This window comes from Suricata suricatta, chromosome 12, assembly GCF_006229205.1.
Source record: "Suricata suricatta isolate VVHF042 chromosome 12, meerkat_22Aug2017_6uvM2_HiC, whole genome shotgun sequence".
Lineage (NCBI taxonomy): Eukaryota > Metazoa > Chordata > Mammalia > Carnivora > Herpestidae > Suricata > Suricata suricatta.
In genome coordinates, this window is record NC_043711.1 from 95909800 (window position 1) to 95925760 (window position 15961).

The 15961-nt window shown below is 55.9% G+C and overlaps 1 protein-coding gene across 1 annotated transcript in view; it reads left to right on the plus strand.

The window, feature by feature from the left end:
* Nucleotides 1-2: 2 nt before the first annotated feature.
* Nucleotides 3-15961, plus strand: part of BCAS4 (breast carcinoma amplified sequence 4) — a gene marked incomplete at its 5' end in the record, with an annotated part of 62412 nt that continues 46453 nt past the window's right edge. The window contains 2 exons of the mRNA XM_029917967.1: nt 3-32; nt 15027-15098. Of these exons, the coding sequence (XP_029773827.1) occupies nt 3-32; nt 15027-15098 (102 nt within the window). The remainder of the gene's footprint in view (nt 33-15026; nt 15099-15961) is intronic.

Sequence of the window (15961 nt, forward strand, 5' to 3'; positions counted from 1 at the left end):
CGCTCTTCCTGACCCCCAAGCCCGCGGCCGAGGTAGGGACCGGGGGTTGGAGATAGGGGAGGGGGGATGTCGGGGGAAGGGAGGAGGGTCTACGCCATCGCACCCCGGGGCAGGAGACGTGGGTGCGGCCTCCGGCTCGCGGGGACCCGAACCCGACCCTCGTCGTCCCCGCAGCCTTCTCGCGCGCCGGATACGAGGCCCCGAGGGCCCCCTCCTTTGCGGAGAGAGGACTGCCCAGAGATGCTGGGCGGGTCGCGCCTTTCCCCCTTTCAGCCACAAGGCCCCCGGGGGCCCAGAGTCGCCTCGCATCCGGACGGGGCCCCCAGCATCGGCCGGGCCCTGGGGAGGCCGCCCCCCACCCCCGGTCTGGCCCCCGGCCGGGCGCTCGGCCCGCTGCGCTCGGAGCCGGGTGCCTGTGGCCGGGGAGGAGGCGGGCAGGCTGCGTCCGTGCGGGGAAGTACCAGGCCTCCTCGGTGCTGCTGTTGCTAAGAGGGAAAATACCTCGTCTCTTTCTGTACTTTCTATTTTAAAAGCACAGAATAAAAAGTAGATCTGAAACTAGGCCCTTCATCTTCCAACTGAAGCCGGTCTGTTACCAGTGCGTGAAAGTTATTTACCCAAGTCCACCAGGAGTTATTTCAGGGTTGAATTCAACTCCTGCTCTTTTTAAATCTCAGAAGCAGGACAGAAATATATCAGATAAAGGGTGAGCACGGACTCCTTTTTCTCCGCTGCCCCAGCTCCAGGTCCCAGAGATACCCGGCACTACCAACGTGCTGTGCGTGGTCCCAAACGCTCCGATATGCGGTGACCGATGTGGGTATGCGTATATATCAATTATGTTTTCGTTTTTATAGAACACTGCTTGATACAGTAATGCTGTGCTCCAAGTGGCTTTTTTTCACTCAAAATACCACGCACAAATGTGGAGTGGTTCCTGCTGAGGAGCAGGGCTCTTTAGGGGGATGAAGACGTCCTGGAGTTCCTGGTGATGGCTGCACAACTTTGTGAATATACCGAAAACCAGAAAACCACAGAACTGTACGCTTTTGGAGGGCGGGTTTTATGGTATGTGAGTTACCTCTCAGTTTTACAAAATCCTACAGACATATTTTCGAGTCAGAATGTAACCGTAAGAGCTGTCCAGTAGAAATATAATCTGAGCCACAGACATGAGCCACTCCTATAGTTTTAAATCGTCTGGGAGCCACACACCAAAAGGAAAAAGAAACAGGTGAAATTAGGCTTCGTATATTTAAAGAAACAATTCCTCCAAAATATCGATCCTTTCAACGTGTAATCAATGTAAAAATTTTAGTGAGGTGTTTTGGTTTTGTTTGGTACTAGGTTTTCAAAATCAGGCTTTTACAGTGAACTTACGGCTTATCTCAGCTGGGACCGGCCACATGGCAAGTGTTCAGTCGTCCTTTGAGGTCGGTGGCCTCTGTGTTGGAGAAGAGTCTCCGTCATCCTTTGGCTTCCTAGTCCCGACAACTAAGTAACAATTACTCCTGGGCGGGCACACACTGTGCCCCACCCTGTTTATGGACTGTCACTGCTCCTGGCAGTGACCCAGGGGCTAGGCGGGTTCTGGGCCCGTTGACTAGCTGAGAAGACTGAGGCCTTCCTGGAGGAAGGGCCGCCAGGAACGGGCGTTTGGTTTGTCTACGGGCTTTCCCTGGTTTAAGTCACCTGAGCGTCTTCCTCGCTCCTCTCCCTTGCTCTCAGCAGAGAGATGTCGCTGTGCCCGGCGGCTAGACCTCAGCTTCGTTTTGTCTCTATCAGGGCCAGCCTTCCAGAGAAACGGCGTGCGTTAACTTCGTTTTCCCACTCGGGGCTCGCTGTAACTCAGACGAGGGCTGCCGCACGCTCGTTGGCACGGGCGGTAATGAACAGCCCAGCTCCCTGGAGCTCCGCGCGCCCATAAACCCGCTTCCAGCGCTTGCTGAACTTTATTTACCAGAAGCAGCGTCACTGCAGCCTCTGGTTAAGGCTTAATTCATTAGCGGGTCCCCGCGCCCAGGCCGTTTGCAGACGGGCCAGTGAGCTGGGAAAGGGAGGTCTGGTTTGGGAACAGGACTGGACAGCAGGGCCCTTCTCCTGGGGCCCCTTTTGGCTTTTGTTATTCTTATTTTTTTAATGTTTATTTTTGAGAGAAGAAACAGAGCACGAGCAGGGGAGGGGCAGAGGGAGAGGGAGACGCAGAATCCGGAGCAGGCTTCAGGCTCTGAGCTGTCAGCACAGAGCCCGACTCAGGAACAGTGAGATCATGACCTGAAGTGGATGCTTAAGGGACGGAGTCACTCAGGTGTCCCCACTCTTGGCTTTTAAATGGAGCAGGGAGGTGGGGAGGGTCTCAAGCCGGCCAGCCCCAGTCCTAGGGACGCGCTGGAGTGGACCTGCCTCATTCCACACCGCGAACCTCTGCCATGTGCCGGGAGCTGGGGACAGCCGTGAGACACGCAGGGGCCCTGCCTTCAGGACACTGACGACAGACACATGACAAAACCTCCAGACGGGGCGGTGTGGTAGAGGGTATCGGCGTGAATCGGGGAGACGAGGGGTGGGGGAGGTCTCTCTGAAGAGGCTGGGACCCGCTGAGGGGTGTGCAGGGAAGAGGAAGCACAGGGACCTGACTTTGCTGGGGGTGCAGTCCGGGAGGGCTTCCTGAGGCAGCAACACATTAGGCTGAGCCCCGAAGTGTGAATAAGGAGTTGGCCGCTTTCTCTGAGGAGAGAATTATCTCAGGCAGAGGAAACCAAACTTGCAAAGGCCCTGGGGTGCCCGGAGGGATGGAAGAGCAGCAGAGGGAGGGGGAGCAGAGGGAGGCGTAGCCGGCAAGGACGGAGGCCGAGCCCTCACTGGTGCTGTCTCCCAGGACTGCTGCACATGGTGGCGAGTTGACGTTGGTTGGCAGGTGAGTGTTTCACTGTTTCCGGTGCCTTTGGGGCATCCTGTTCAGCCAGGATGTCTGAACTATCTCTCATTTTTGGGTTTGAATTTCCTTTTTTGAGGCAGGTTTCAGGGTGGTCTCCAGAAGCTGCTCAGAGATGGCAGGGAGAGCAATGGGTGCCTTTTGGGTGCTCTCTGATTTCCGAGGGAAGGGGGCCCGCGGCCCTCCCGGGGGGCGGAGCGCGAAGAGCCACCCACGGGTGACATCCTGGCCAGCCTCGTTCAGAATCCTATTTGGTTGGTGTGCTGGGACCCAGGGCAGGCGTGGCCCACGATGAGAGGATCGTGGCCGAGCTGGAAACTAGTGAGCCGGCGCTTTCTCACGCCCAGCGGCTCCGCCCGAGTGAGCGGCCGAGGAGAGCGGCCAGAACCGCCGGGTCTTAACCACAGGTGCCTTACATCAGGGTTTGCAGACTCGAGGCCCAGGGGCCGAATCCAACACTCCGATGTGATTGGATCAGTCCACACAGGGTTGTGTAAATGGAGAATTTTCATGAAAAATTCTGAGTCTGTGGTTTATTTAAAACATTAGACAATCTGTTGTTGTTTTTTGAGTAAACTCTTTGCCCAGTGTGGGGCTTGAAGTCACGACTCTGAAATCAAGAGGCACCTAGGTGGCTCAGTTGGTTAAGCCTCTCGATTTCAGCTCAGGTCATGATCTCACAGTCTGTGAGTTCAAGCCCCATGTAGGGCTCTGTGCTGACAGCTCGGAGCCTGGAACCTGCTTCAGATTCTGTGTCTCCCTCTCTTTTTCTCCCTTTGCCACATGTGTGTGCTCGCTCTCTCTCTCTGAAAAATAAATACACCTTAAAAAATAAATAAAATATTAGCTAGTCTGATAGTTCTAGGTCTCTGTTTCCTAGTTGTGGCCCCATTTGCCATACCCCCACTCCTCCCCATGTAAAACAAAATTTCTTTTACTTTATTTATTTAGAGAAGTGGGGGAGAATACCAAGCAGGCTCTGTGCTGTGAGCACGGAGCCCGATGCGGAGCTCGGTTCCATGACCTTCGGCTCAGTGCCACAATCTCGGGATTATGACCTGAGCTGAAATCAGGAGTCGGACATTCAGCTGACTGAGCCTCCAGGCGCCCCCCAGCCCTCCCCGCGTGGCCCCTGTGCCGAAAGTGGCATCCATTACCCTTTACCTGTTGCTTGAACTTTTGATTTTTCTGTCATCGGATAGGGAGGAAACAGAACAGCTTATCCAAACCGTGTGTTTGGACTGAAGAAAAGCACAAACTAGCCAGTGATGCTCCAGGTTTCTTGAAAAGTATAGTAGAGGCTGCTTCTTTGTCAAAGCGATGTCTGCGTTATTAGGTCCGCCCTACATGCACCATGTGTTCCGTCCGTGTGAGCTGCTGGCTTGCCTTTGCCTTCAAGTTCGGGATGTCCCAATGCCCTGTCTCCAGCCGTAGTTCTGTATGCATTTACGCCTCAGACCCTGATGGCGCAGCTGCTGTGTGCCAGGCACTGTGCTGGGTGCCGGCGAGAGGCCTCAGGGACAGGGCTGCGGTCAGGGAAACGGGTGGACTAGTAAGCACCGAGCTGAGTAACTGCGTGGTGACAAGTGCCATGAAGGAGACAGCACGGGGGACTGTGACAGAGACACATGGTGGGGGGGGGGGGGAGGAACCGCCAGGCCCAGTTCCAGCAGCACGTGCACAGCCCGAGGGGGAAACATAAGAAAAAGAGAGGTGCCCACGTGCATAGATGTCAGCGGCCAAGGGCAGGAGGGGGCAGGACTAGACCAGCGCCTGGGCCACAGGGAGGACTCTGGATTTGATTCTAGGGTCCTGGCCACGATCGGGGGTGAGCTGGCCGTGAGCAGGGGGAAGACATGATCGGATTTACGGACTCCTGGCTGCAGGGCTCGAATGTGCCGGAGGGGCTGGGGGGCAGCAGATGCGGCCGTCCAAGTGGACATGACTGAGCCGGCCACATTCCCTGAATCGGAGCCTTCGGGGGTGCGAAGGGCCAACCCATGGCGGGAGCCTGAAGCCAGCAGCGTTTCTCGGAAGAAGTTCCAGCTCAGCAGTGGAAGGGGCCATCCCGGCCCAGCCCAGAGCCTCGGCTAAAGGTTCCCAGGCTGGCTGACCCTTTGCATCAACCGAGAAGTTTTAAGACAGAGAGGTTCCCAGTGGTGGGGGCTGACCACAGGGCCTCCGTGCTGTCAGCACAGGCCAGTGGACGGCGATGCCTGTGCCCAGGGGACACTTGAGGCCTCACAGTGAGGCAGCTCTGCGTGGCAGACCCCCGAGGGAGTAAGGCCAGGTGCACAGGGGTGTGCGTGGTGCATGTAACAACTTAAAGGGCAAAAATACACCTATTTCACGCATCTGTGAATAGAGATGAGGTTGGAGCGATCTCCAGGGGTGGTGGGGCAGGGGCGCGGCGAAGCTTGGGAGCACTGCCCCCCGGCAGGGTCCCCACACTTTGCCGAAGGTTGGAGTCATCAGGGGGCCTTCCGTAAAAAATTCTGATGCCTGCCGCCTCCACCACCACTGCCCACGCCGGTCTTCTAACATCCCTGGTGTGGATGCCAGCTGGACGCTGGGATTCTGAAAGCTCTCTGGCAGGGCTTTAAGCCTGGAGTGACCTGGACTGATGGACACGTTGGAAAATCACCATGGTTGCTAACTGTAGGGGGCGCCTGCGAGCAGGGCCCAGGCCTGGGGGTCTGGACGGGTCAGCTCTCCCCTGGTGATTCTGACTGTCAACCTGGTTGAGGCCACACAGCTCCTCTCTTTTGTGACCACTCTGCGTCCAGCCACAGCCCCACAAGGGACCCTGTCTGTCCTGCCTGCCGCCTTGTCCAGAGGCACTGAGTGACTTCGTACATATCCGTTGAAGAAACATCCTTTAGAGAGGTGTGGACTCGCCCCGTCCTCCTGTTCTTGCTCGGGCTGGGTGCTGGGGGGACTACCATCCAATGGCCTGGCCTGGACGCGGTAAGCTGCTGGGAGCCGCCTGGCACAGGGTCCGACCTGTGGGCAAGGGAACCTCCGCCAGGATTGCTCGCTCGCTCCTTCTGCAGATGGCTTGTGGAGCGGTGCCGGGTGTAGATGCCATGCAGGGGGCCAGGAGGGAGAGCACGTGGGGGTCACTCCGTCCGTGGGGACCGAGCAGGTGTGGGGCGGTGACGCACGCTCGCTTCTCTACAGTGTCCGGCAGTAGGGATTTCAGCCTTTCAGCCTCCGCTTGTGCCGAAGATCATGAGTTCTCCCTCCCCAGTGCGGCCTCCAGTGGCCCCGGAAGTCCGGGGTTAACTTCTTGACCTGCGTGCGTGAGGCCAACCGTCGGTTCTGGGTTTTGGTTTTTGCAAAACGCAGTTGCTGAGCATGGGTCCAAATGAGCTCCGGGTCCCCGGATGCCACCTCGTCCTCTGAAATTACTCCTTGGTGCGGGTGCGATGGAAGTTGGGCCTGTGGGTTCTTTTAAAATAAATTGGAGTTGGTATTTTTTTTTTTAAGTTTGTTTATTTTGAGAGAGAAAGAGAGAGAGAGGAAGGGGCAGGGAGAGAGTCCCAAGCAGGCTTTGCACTTAGTGCGGTGCGTCTCCAGTTTTGCTTTTAAAATACGTTTCGTGGGGCGCGTGGGTGGCTCAGTCAGTTAAGCATCCAACTCTTGGTCTGGACTCCTGTCGTGATCTCATGGTTTATGGGTTCGAGCCCTGCATCAGGCTCCGCATTATTGGCGGTGGTGTGGAGCCTGGTTGGGATTCTGTCTCTCCTTCCTTCTGCCTCTCCCCTGCTTGTGTGTGCACAGTTTCTCTCCCTCTCTCTCTCTCTCAAAATAAATACAATTTTAAAAATAAATAAGTTTTATTTTAAGAATAAAAAGTGTCAGGGCGCCTGGGTGGTTCAGTCAGTTAAGCATCTGACTTTGACTCAGGTCATGATCTCATGGTTCATGGGTTTGAGCCCTGTATGGGGCTCTGTGCTGACAGCTCAGAGCCTGGAGCCTGCTTTCGATTCTCTCTCTCTCTCTCTCTCTCTCTCTCTCTCTCTCTCTCTCTTTCTCTTTCTTTCCCTTCCCTGCTTACATTCTGTCTCTCTCTCTTAAAAATAAACATGAAAAAAATAAAATTAAAATAGCGTATGAACATGTCACAAAATCCCCACGTCCCAGTGGCCGTGGGGGGCGTGGGGATCCCTTCCTGCCCGGCTCCTCAGCCCCTGGCTGCTGCCTGCGGGGGCACCGCCCTTTTGTCTCTGTCCCCTCCCAGCAGGCACGACAGGTCCTTTCCCGTCCCCACCTGTCACCTCCCATTTGTGCATCCTGCTGTTTTCACTCACTGTGTCTTGGAGATCTTGCCGAGTGAGTACAGAGAGAGTATTTTTAGCTGCTGAACAGAACCGCATTGTCTGGATTACGGTTCGGGCGGCCTTTCCTCTATAGACGGATATTTGGGTTACACGGATCCTTTTATTCTCGCAAAGTCTGTTGCAGGAGATCCTGTACTCGTTTCGCGTTTGTACAAGTATGTCTGGGGGATGACTACCTAGTGGGGGGCTTCCTGGGCCCACGGGCGCCTGGTTTAGATTTTGGTCACTGTTGCCAAGTGACCCTTGCAGGAAGTAGGGTCAGGACAAGTGGAGGGTACAGAGACAGCCCTCTGTGGAAGCTCAGACCTAGAGGTCAAGGGTCCCCAGAGGCCTGGCTGGGCACTCTCGTTTGTCCTGCTTTGGGGCCTGAGAGGAAGGGGTTCTTGCGTCCCCTCTTTGGGAAGCGGGTTGTCCCCTGAGGTGCAGGGTCCGTCCTGGTTTGCAGCTCCCGCTAGCGCTGTCTGGAGAACCCCTTCGTCTGCTCTGCCCGGCCCCCCGCCCAGCTGGCCCCCGCTCCCTTCCCCCCAGCCCAGCCATGCTGTGCAGAGGTGAGGCTGCCCCTCGTGCCTCCGGTCAGGCTGGTGGAGGGGCAGACACCCACCCTGGAAAGACCTTTACTCTGCCGTCACCCGAAGCAGCCCCGTGACCACTTTGGGAGAAGAGGTGACATCCCTCTTGCGGGCCCCACAGTCCTCAGGCCGCTTCCTGTTCACCCCCATGGTGGGTGCAGGGACCCCGGCCCAGCCTGGCAGGAGGAGGCCTGGGGCAGGGGCCGGCGGCGGCGGCACTGGGTGTCGGCAAAAGCAGAAAAACCAGGCCTGGCACTGGGCAGGGCTGTAGGTGACTGTCCTCTGGCTGGCAGCGGGAGTGGATTTGAGAAAAGCTAAGTTCTAAAAAGTGGGAGTTTTCTCATAAAAAAAAAATCCAGCGTCTGGCTTCTCTAAAAATGTTGCTGCAGAAGGTATAGGTCTTCCTGGCCTGGCTGAATGGACCTTGTAGTTCCTAGGAGGACTTTCCTGTGTGTGTGTGTGTGTGTGTGTGTGTGTGTGTGTGTAAACATTATTGTGATAGAATTCAAATGCCAAATACAAGTCATTGTACATCATGTACAATTATTATGTATAATTAAAGTGTACAATTTAATGGCTTAAATTTTTTTTTAATGTTTATTTAGTTTTGAGAGACAGAGTACGAGCAGGGGAGGGGCAGAGAGAGGGAGACACAGAATCTGAAACAGGCTGCAGGCCCTGAGCTGTATCACAGAGCCCCACACGGGACACGGGGCTCCAACTCACCAACCGTGAGATCATGACCTGAGCTGAAGTCAGACTTAACCAGCGGAGCCATCCAGGCGCTCCCGATTTAATGGTGTATTGTTTATTCACAGCGTTGTGCAACCCTTAACCCAAATCAATTTTTTAAAAGTTTGTTTATTTTTTGAGGGACAGAGAGAGAACAAGCGGAGGAGGGGTGGAGAGAGAGGGAGGGAGAGAATCCCAGGCAGGCTCCATACTGTCAGCACAGAGCCCAGTGCAGGGCTCGAACCCACCAACCATGAGATCATGACCCGAGCCAAAGGGGGACGCTTACCCGACTGAGCCCCCCAGTCACCCCAACCCAAATCACTTTTAGAATGTTTTCGTTACCCCCAGAAGAAACTCCGTGCCCTTAGCTCCTGCTCCCCCGTGTCCCTCCCTGGTCTAGCCTTTGCTGGTATAAATCTGCCTGGTCTGGACAATCCACACATGCTTGTGTTTTAAAGATACAAAGAGGGGCACCTGGGTCGCTGTCGGTTGAGCGTCCGGCTTCAGCTCGGGTCATGATCTCACAGTTCGTGGGTTCGAGCCCCACGTCGGGCTCTGTGCTGACAGCTCAGAGCCTGGAGCCTGCTTCGGATTCTGTGTGTCCCTCTCTCTCTGCCCCTCCCCTGCTCATGATCTGTCTCTGTCTCTCAAAATAAATAAATGTTAAAACTTTAAAGATACAAAGAGGCCGGAGGTGTGGAGGCCCCAGTCAGCCAGCACACAGGTGTGTGTGGCTGGCCCAGTGTGCTTTAATTTGGGGGCTTACTTTTGAATTTTCAGACTGATTGGCCTACACTCCCGGATCACTGTCTTGAACACAACAGGGCTGACGCGTTCCCACCTGGCTCACTGCTGGGTCAGGTAGCAGCCGCCGTCTTTCGACGGAGAAGGGGTCTCCTCTCGGCCACAGTCCCCACCGCTCCCTGTTGCCTCCCTGTCTGGAAGCCAGGTATTGACTTCCATTCATTATCCTGCTTGCGCCGCTGTGGTTCCTAGAGAAAAGTAGAAGGTCTCTTTCAAAGGTGAGAAACGGAAACTCAACAGGGTGCGGAAGACACATCCCCTTGCCATCATCTCCTGCCTGGCGTGCGTGCGTCCGCATCAGCGCGGAGACCCTGGTCGGCCGGGCTGCAAGCACCCTTTGTGTGGGCGGCCTCCTGCCGGGAGTAACCCGGGGAAATTACTCAGGGGACCCTCCTCAACTTCGGTCTCGAGACAGAGTCTGAGGGTTGTTCTCTCCCGATTTTCAAACGGGAAACCAAGGCACAGAGAAGGTCCAAGTGTAGTCAAGGCCGCACAGCATGCCACGCAGGGGTGGGACCAAAGAGCTGCCAGTTCTCAGGCTGTAGCTCCTTTAGGAGAGCACACCTCTTCCTCCTTCCCTTGCTCATTTTTCTTTCCTTCCTTCCTCCCTCCCTCCTTCCTTCCTTTCTTCTCTTCCTGTAGCAGAGATGCCCCGGGCAGTGTATTGGTTGCCCACGGCCAGGTAACAAACTACCCCAGTTCTTCGTGGCTGAAAACGACTACCAGCCAATGGCGCGTGGTGTGTGACTTGACTTTGCGGGTCTGTGGGGCTCATCGGAGCGCCTCTGCCCCCGTGGCGCCTGCTGGGCTCAGTCACGGGCCGCGCTCAGCCGGAGGGTTTGCTGGGCCCCAGCGTGGCCTTGCTCACGTGGCTGGGGCGTCTCGGTGCCCCTCCGCGTGGCCCTGCGTGTCCTGTGGCCTCTCCAGCAGCGTTGCCTGGGCTCCTCGACATGGCCTCTGTCTCCCCAGAGGGTGACTCACTCGCTGCAGGGTGTCCTGAGGCCGGACCCGGTGTCACAAAGAGCGGTTTCCACCTGTCCTGTTGGCCACAGCAGGTTGCAGGCCACGCCAGATTTGGGGGCGGGGTAGGGTGGCGGAGTCCGACTACCCAGAGGTGTGCAGGAGGGAGGGAGTCGGATCGGACGTCTTCAGAAGCATAAGCAAGCACCTACTGTGTGCCAGGCATTGCTCTAGGCCCTGGGAGTGCAGCGGGAGGCGCTCAAACCCCCGGCACTTTCCTTCCAGTGGTGGAAGAGGTTGGGGAACAGGCAAGATGTATGAGGTGTTAGACGGTGATGGAGGCTGAAGACGGAAGAAGCCGGTGCAGGGCAGGGAGCGGGGGAGGCCGCACGGGCAGGGAAGGCCCCCGGGGGAGAGAGGTTTGAGCAAAGGCTGGAAGTAGGGGAGCAGTGAGCTTTGTCCATCATGGCAACAGCAGGTGCAAAGGCCCTGGGGTGAGGACGTGGTGGGTGTGGCCGGTGGGGCACGAGCTGTAGGCGGTGAGGTCAGAGAGCAGATGGAGGGTCCAGATGGCATGGGGCTCACGAGGCCTCCGTTAGGTGTTTGCTGAGGGAGGTGGAGGCCAGGAGAGGCTTAATTTTTAATTAAGATAGAATTCATGTAATATAAAAAAAATTACCATCTTAAAGTACATTCAGTGGTTTTTAGTACATTCACTGTGGTGTGCGGACAGCACGTGACCTCATCCCAGAGCATTCCCCTCCTCCACCAAGAAAGGAACCCCATGACCATTAGCACGTCTTCCCCCTGCCCCCCTCCCCCCTTCGCCCCCCAGCCAGTGATCTACTTTCTGTCTCCGTGGATTTGCCTCTTGCGAGCATTTCCCATAGAAGGAATCGCGTCATACCTGGCCTTTGCATCTGGCTTCTCTCCCGCAGCATAACGTTTTTGAGAACCGTCCACCTTGTGCCAGGAATCAGGCAGGCCTTCCTTTTTACTGCCGCGTAGTATTCCGAGGTGTGGCCTGGCACTTGTGTCCATTCGTCACTTGACAGGCCCGGAGTTATTTCCGCGTCATGGCTGCCGTGACTCCCTCACAGGCTTTGGTAAGAACATCACATTTTCAGCGCCTTTGGGTCTCTTTCTGGGTCTCGGGACAACTCTGCGTTTAACGTCTTGAAAGCGTGGCTTCCAGAGCAGCGCACGGCGTCACATCCCACCGGCGGTGGGGGAGGGCCCAGCGGCTCCACATCCTCACCGACACTTGTCACCTTCCATTTCTGTGGCCCCAGCCACGCTGGTGGCTGTGATGCGGGCCAGCGGAGGATTTCCAGCAGAGGAGGGCTTTGGTCCGACAGGGAATAGACTGGAGTAGGAGGTGTAGACGGAATGGGGGCCAAAGAGGAAGCAGGGACTGGTGGGGGAGGACAGTGCCCTGCGCCAGGGCGGTGGCGAGGGGGGTGGACAGAAACGGTTGGACCTGGGCTACATTCCGAAGGCGGAACAGAGGATTTGCATGCCCGGTGGATGGGGTTGGGGGGGGGGGCTGAGAAAGGGCAACTTCAAGGATGCTCTTGGGTATTCGGCTCGAGCAGCTGGACAGCGGCGCCTCCGGTGGAGGGTCTGTGTGTGGGGTTTTGCACCTGTCATTCACTGGAGGGCCCCGCTCTGGTTTTGTGGCCTGGCCCAGCTGGGAAGCTTGGATGGGCATTTGGGGAGATTTATGTAAGGGGAAAGTAGAGGACATGATTCACGCCCACCCACCGTCCCCACCGGCGGTGCCCTGAATGTCACTCTGAGTGAGCCATTTGCTTTCTCTCCCTGGGAGGGGGACAGTTTATGCCCAGGGAGTGGCACGGGATGAGGGGGGCATTCATGTGCTTAGGGGCTGGTCAAAAAGGCGTGTGGGCTGCAGCCTACAGGACTCATTTCAGAGGCCACTTGGGATTATCTTGAGAGAAAATTGTCCTGTGAGCGATTTGTGGGCTTGGTGGCTTGGCTCATCCTGAGCTCCTTCCTGCTGGCTGGGAATGTCTTGGGGCTTGTTCCTTCTTCGCTGGCCAGTCAGCAGATGCTTGCTCCGCTCTCCCCTGCTTTGGGGCACTTGTTCTAGGTCCTGGGGGGCTGAGGGAGGGAGGAGAAGGGAGTGGAGACCACATTTGACCGGCAGCCCTAAAGAGGACACCCTTCCGCCTCTCCAAAGGGCCTCTTGGCAGTTACAGCCTTCAGCTCTGGACTCAGAACGCTCAGGGTCAAATCTGATTTCAGTACGTATTAGCTGTGTGACCTTGAGCAGGTGACGTAAGCTCTCTGGTCCTCTGTTGCCCAATGCATACAAGAGGGGGAAATGACAGCTCCTCCTGTATCAAGTTCTTGTGAGGACCCAATGAAATAACTCCTGTATCGCGCTTAGCCACTGTTTTTGTTATCTGGGGAGAGAGATACATAAAGCACCCACTTATTATGCACCTACTGTGTGTCAGCACTCTATTAAATGATTGACACATTTGTTATGTGAGGTTAATGGGTGAACAAACCAAAACGCAGAAGGTAAGCCCTTGAATGGAGGTCACATGGTTGCCAGAAGAGAAGGGGGCCCCTTCTGGACCCTCCATGACACGTTGGGATGTGCTTCCTGCCTTCAGGCCGCTCCGGAGAAGAAGGCACCCATCCAGCGGGCCGTGGGCTTTCCTGTCCCTCTGCAGGGTTTGATTTCCTAAGCGTGTGTGGACTGGGCCTGGGGTGTCTGTGTCTCTGCCTGCACTCTGGAGGGAGCCACCCCCACCCATCGGTCCCCCTCTGCCGTCTCCTTCCTTCCTCTGCAGCAGAAGGAGAGCTACCAACCTTCCTCTCTCCCGTCTCGGCGGCCTCTTGGCTCCTTCTTCCCCTCTTACTGCATTAAGGGCATTTTTTACCACGCTCTTCCTTTTGGGGAGGGGGAGAACTTCCTGTGAGCCTTTTCGTCCTCTCTCTGCTGTGGTCCCCTTCCCTGTCAAGCCTCCCCCGTTCAGGCACAGAAATAGTCCCAGCTGTGAGATGAAGGTTCCAGAGTTTAAAATTGCAATTGGTACTATTTTTACCCCAGCCGGAAAGATGTTTTTCTACACAGTCGTTTATGCCGTGGTGGAGGTGATGGCTCTGGTGCTGTCTAAACACCTCCAGGGATGAGAGGGGACAAGGGGCCGTCAGGTGGGGGCGGGGGGCAGGCACCAGGCTGCCCAGAAATGTCTGCTGTCACTTGGCTGGCGCAGAATGATGTGGCCTGGGAAGCCAGACAAAGTGGTTCACGTTCTAGGTGAACTTTCTTCCTAGATGCTGGGTAATTAAAACAAATAACACAGGGGCACCTGGGTGGCTCAGTCGGGTAAGCGTCCGACTTCGGCTCAGGTCATGATCTCACAGTCCGTGGGTTCGAGCCCCACGTCGGGCTCTGTGCTGACAGCTCGGAGCCTGGAGCTGCTTCAGATTCTGTGTCTCCCTTGCTCTCTGCCCCTCCCTCGCTCACGCTGTCTCTCTCTCTCAAAAATGAATGAACATTAAAAAAAATTAAGTAAATAAAAACAGAGCAAAACCCAGCTATTTTAGAAGCCACGAAAACAGTAAATACCTGAGGGGAGAGAAGTGTTCAAATTAGTTTTTATGCAAGGGATTTAAATGGGGTTGTAAGCAGGCAGACCCTTTCCTGGTCACGTTTGGCTTGGCCCATGGAGTGTTAAAAAAAAATTTTTTTTTTAATTTGTGCTACCATTTAAAAATTGGGACACTTTCCATAAAATTTCTGGCTTCTCTCGCAAGGTGGAAGGCTCCGGGAGGGCTGAGCGTGTCTGCCGCTGGCGGCTGGCTGTTCAAGGTTTGGGCAGATGCTCCTCAGATCGCCACAGGCCCCAGCGGCCCCCCCTTACGTCACCCGTTAAGTTACTGCCCAGCCCTCGTGCCGCGAGTTGGGGACCCCTCAAGCCCCCCTTGTCAGACCCCGTTCCCCGTTTCGTGCTCCCAGGGCTGAGTAAGCCCTCTGAATAGCGTTGCCAGGTAAAGCCCAGGTACCCACTTACATTTGAATTTCAGATCGAATATTCGTTTAGCGTAAGTCCATCCCCTAACTTTGGGCAGTGCGGTCTGTATCATTCCAGGCCTTTCTGCTAAACCGCGTGCGTTCTTTGTGTGTCGTTACAAGAATAGGTTCTACTCTACGTCTTCTGCATCTTGTGTTAACTGTCCGTTGTGTTTCCCAGGAGGCATTTCTCAGAGTTTGTCAAGAGCAGACTTGGAGGCTGTGGACTCAAACCTCCATGGGAGTCCTGCCCCCCCCTTGGCTGTGTGCCCTCAAGCGGGGCAGCCTCTCCTCTCTGAGCCTCAGTTTCCTTATCTGAACCACGGATGGTAAGGGCAGCTGTGTTCTAGTCCTGCTCATATGTATTTATCTCCTCTTTGAACGCTGCCCGGCGTGGTTGGACCCTGGTGGCTTTACCCAGGCCTCTGTCCACAGGTGTCACGATTGCTGCCTGATTATCACTATTTAAACGAGGCTACGAGAGGTTTTGAAAAGGGAAAGGAGGTCCGAAGGGAACTGGCCAGATAATCCTAAGACTTAGTTTGCTTAAAAAAAAAAAAAAAAAAAGTGAAGGGCGTTTGTCTCCCTGGAAACCACTAGCTAATCTCCAGGATACTGTCTCTTTTCAGGCGAAGGAGGTGGAGGAGACCATCGAGGGGATGCTCCTCAGGCTGGAAGAGTTTTGCAGCCTGACTGACATGGTGAGTGTCTGCCCGGGGACTGTGGATTTAGGCCCAGGCCAGACTCCACGTCCTTCCTGGAGTTTCCTGGGGAAGCCATTTTGGCGGTGATTTGGCCACCAGAAGGAATGGGGGCAGCGGCCAACGGTGAGAGGAGGACCACGCACACACTCTCTCTCACTCGGTCTCTCCACACCAAGCTTCCTGAGGCGGCCATCTTGGTAATGCCCATCCCCCCCGCCATGGCTCCTATTCCACAGAGGAGCCAGAAGTGGGCCACCAGGTGGCACTCTCGGGCACCGATGCAGGGAGCCGTTCGTTGGGGATGCTAAGACTATATTTAACTTTCCTCAGCTCTGCGCAGTCCGCCAGGCAAACATGGAGACAGCCAGGAAATGGCTTCAGGCCTGCAAGGCCTGGGAGGAGCCTCTTGCCCAGGCTGTAGCCTGAGGCAGGGTTGGGCATCACATTCCTCCTCAGATCCCTTTGCCGTCTCTGGTGTCTGCCTTTGCCTCTTACCGTGTTTTGTTGGATCAAATCCTCCTCGCTGGGTGGAGAGGCAGACAGAAGATGGTTCCTTAGGCCCAGACGACGAGGTCTCCACTACACATTTCACAAAACTCTCCTGTAGATCCCCTGCGTCCCGGGCATTGTTGCCAGCCAGGCGTGGGTCCTTGAGGAGCAATGAGAGAATTTTCTGGAAGTTGCCAACCACCTCTGTTTAAGGCCTGAAGGCCCAAAGGGTAGAGCTCCATATTGTGACCAGGACCTGCCTCTCTCTGGAGCCGGGGAGGCCTCGCTGGACCCGGTGTGGGGGAGATTTGTGCCCCTGGGAAGCCCGTGTCTGGACAGGTGTTTCTGAGAGCCCAGGGGAGCACGGGTAA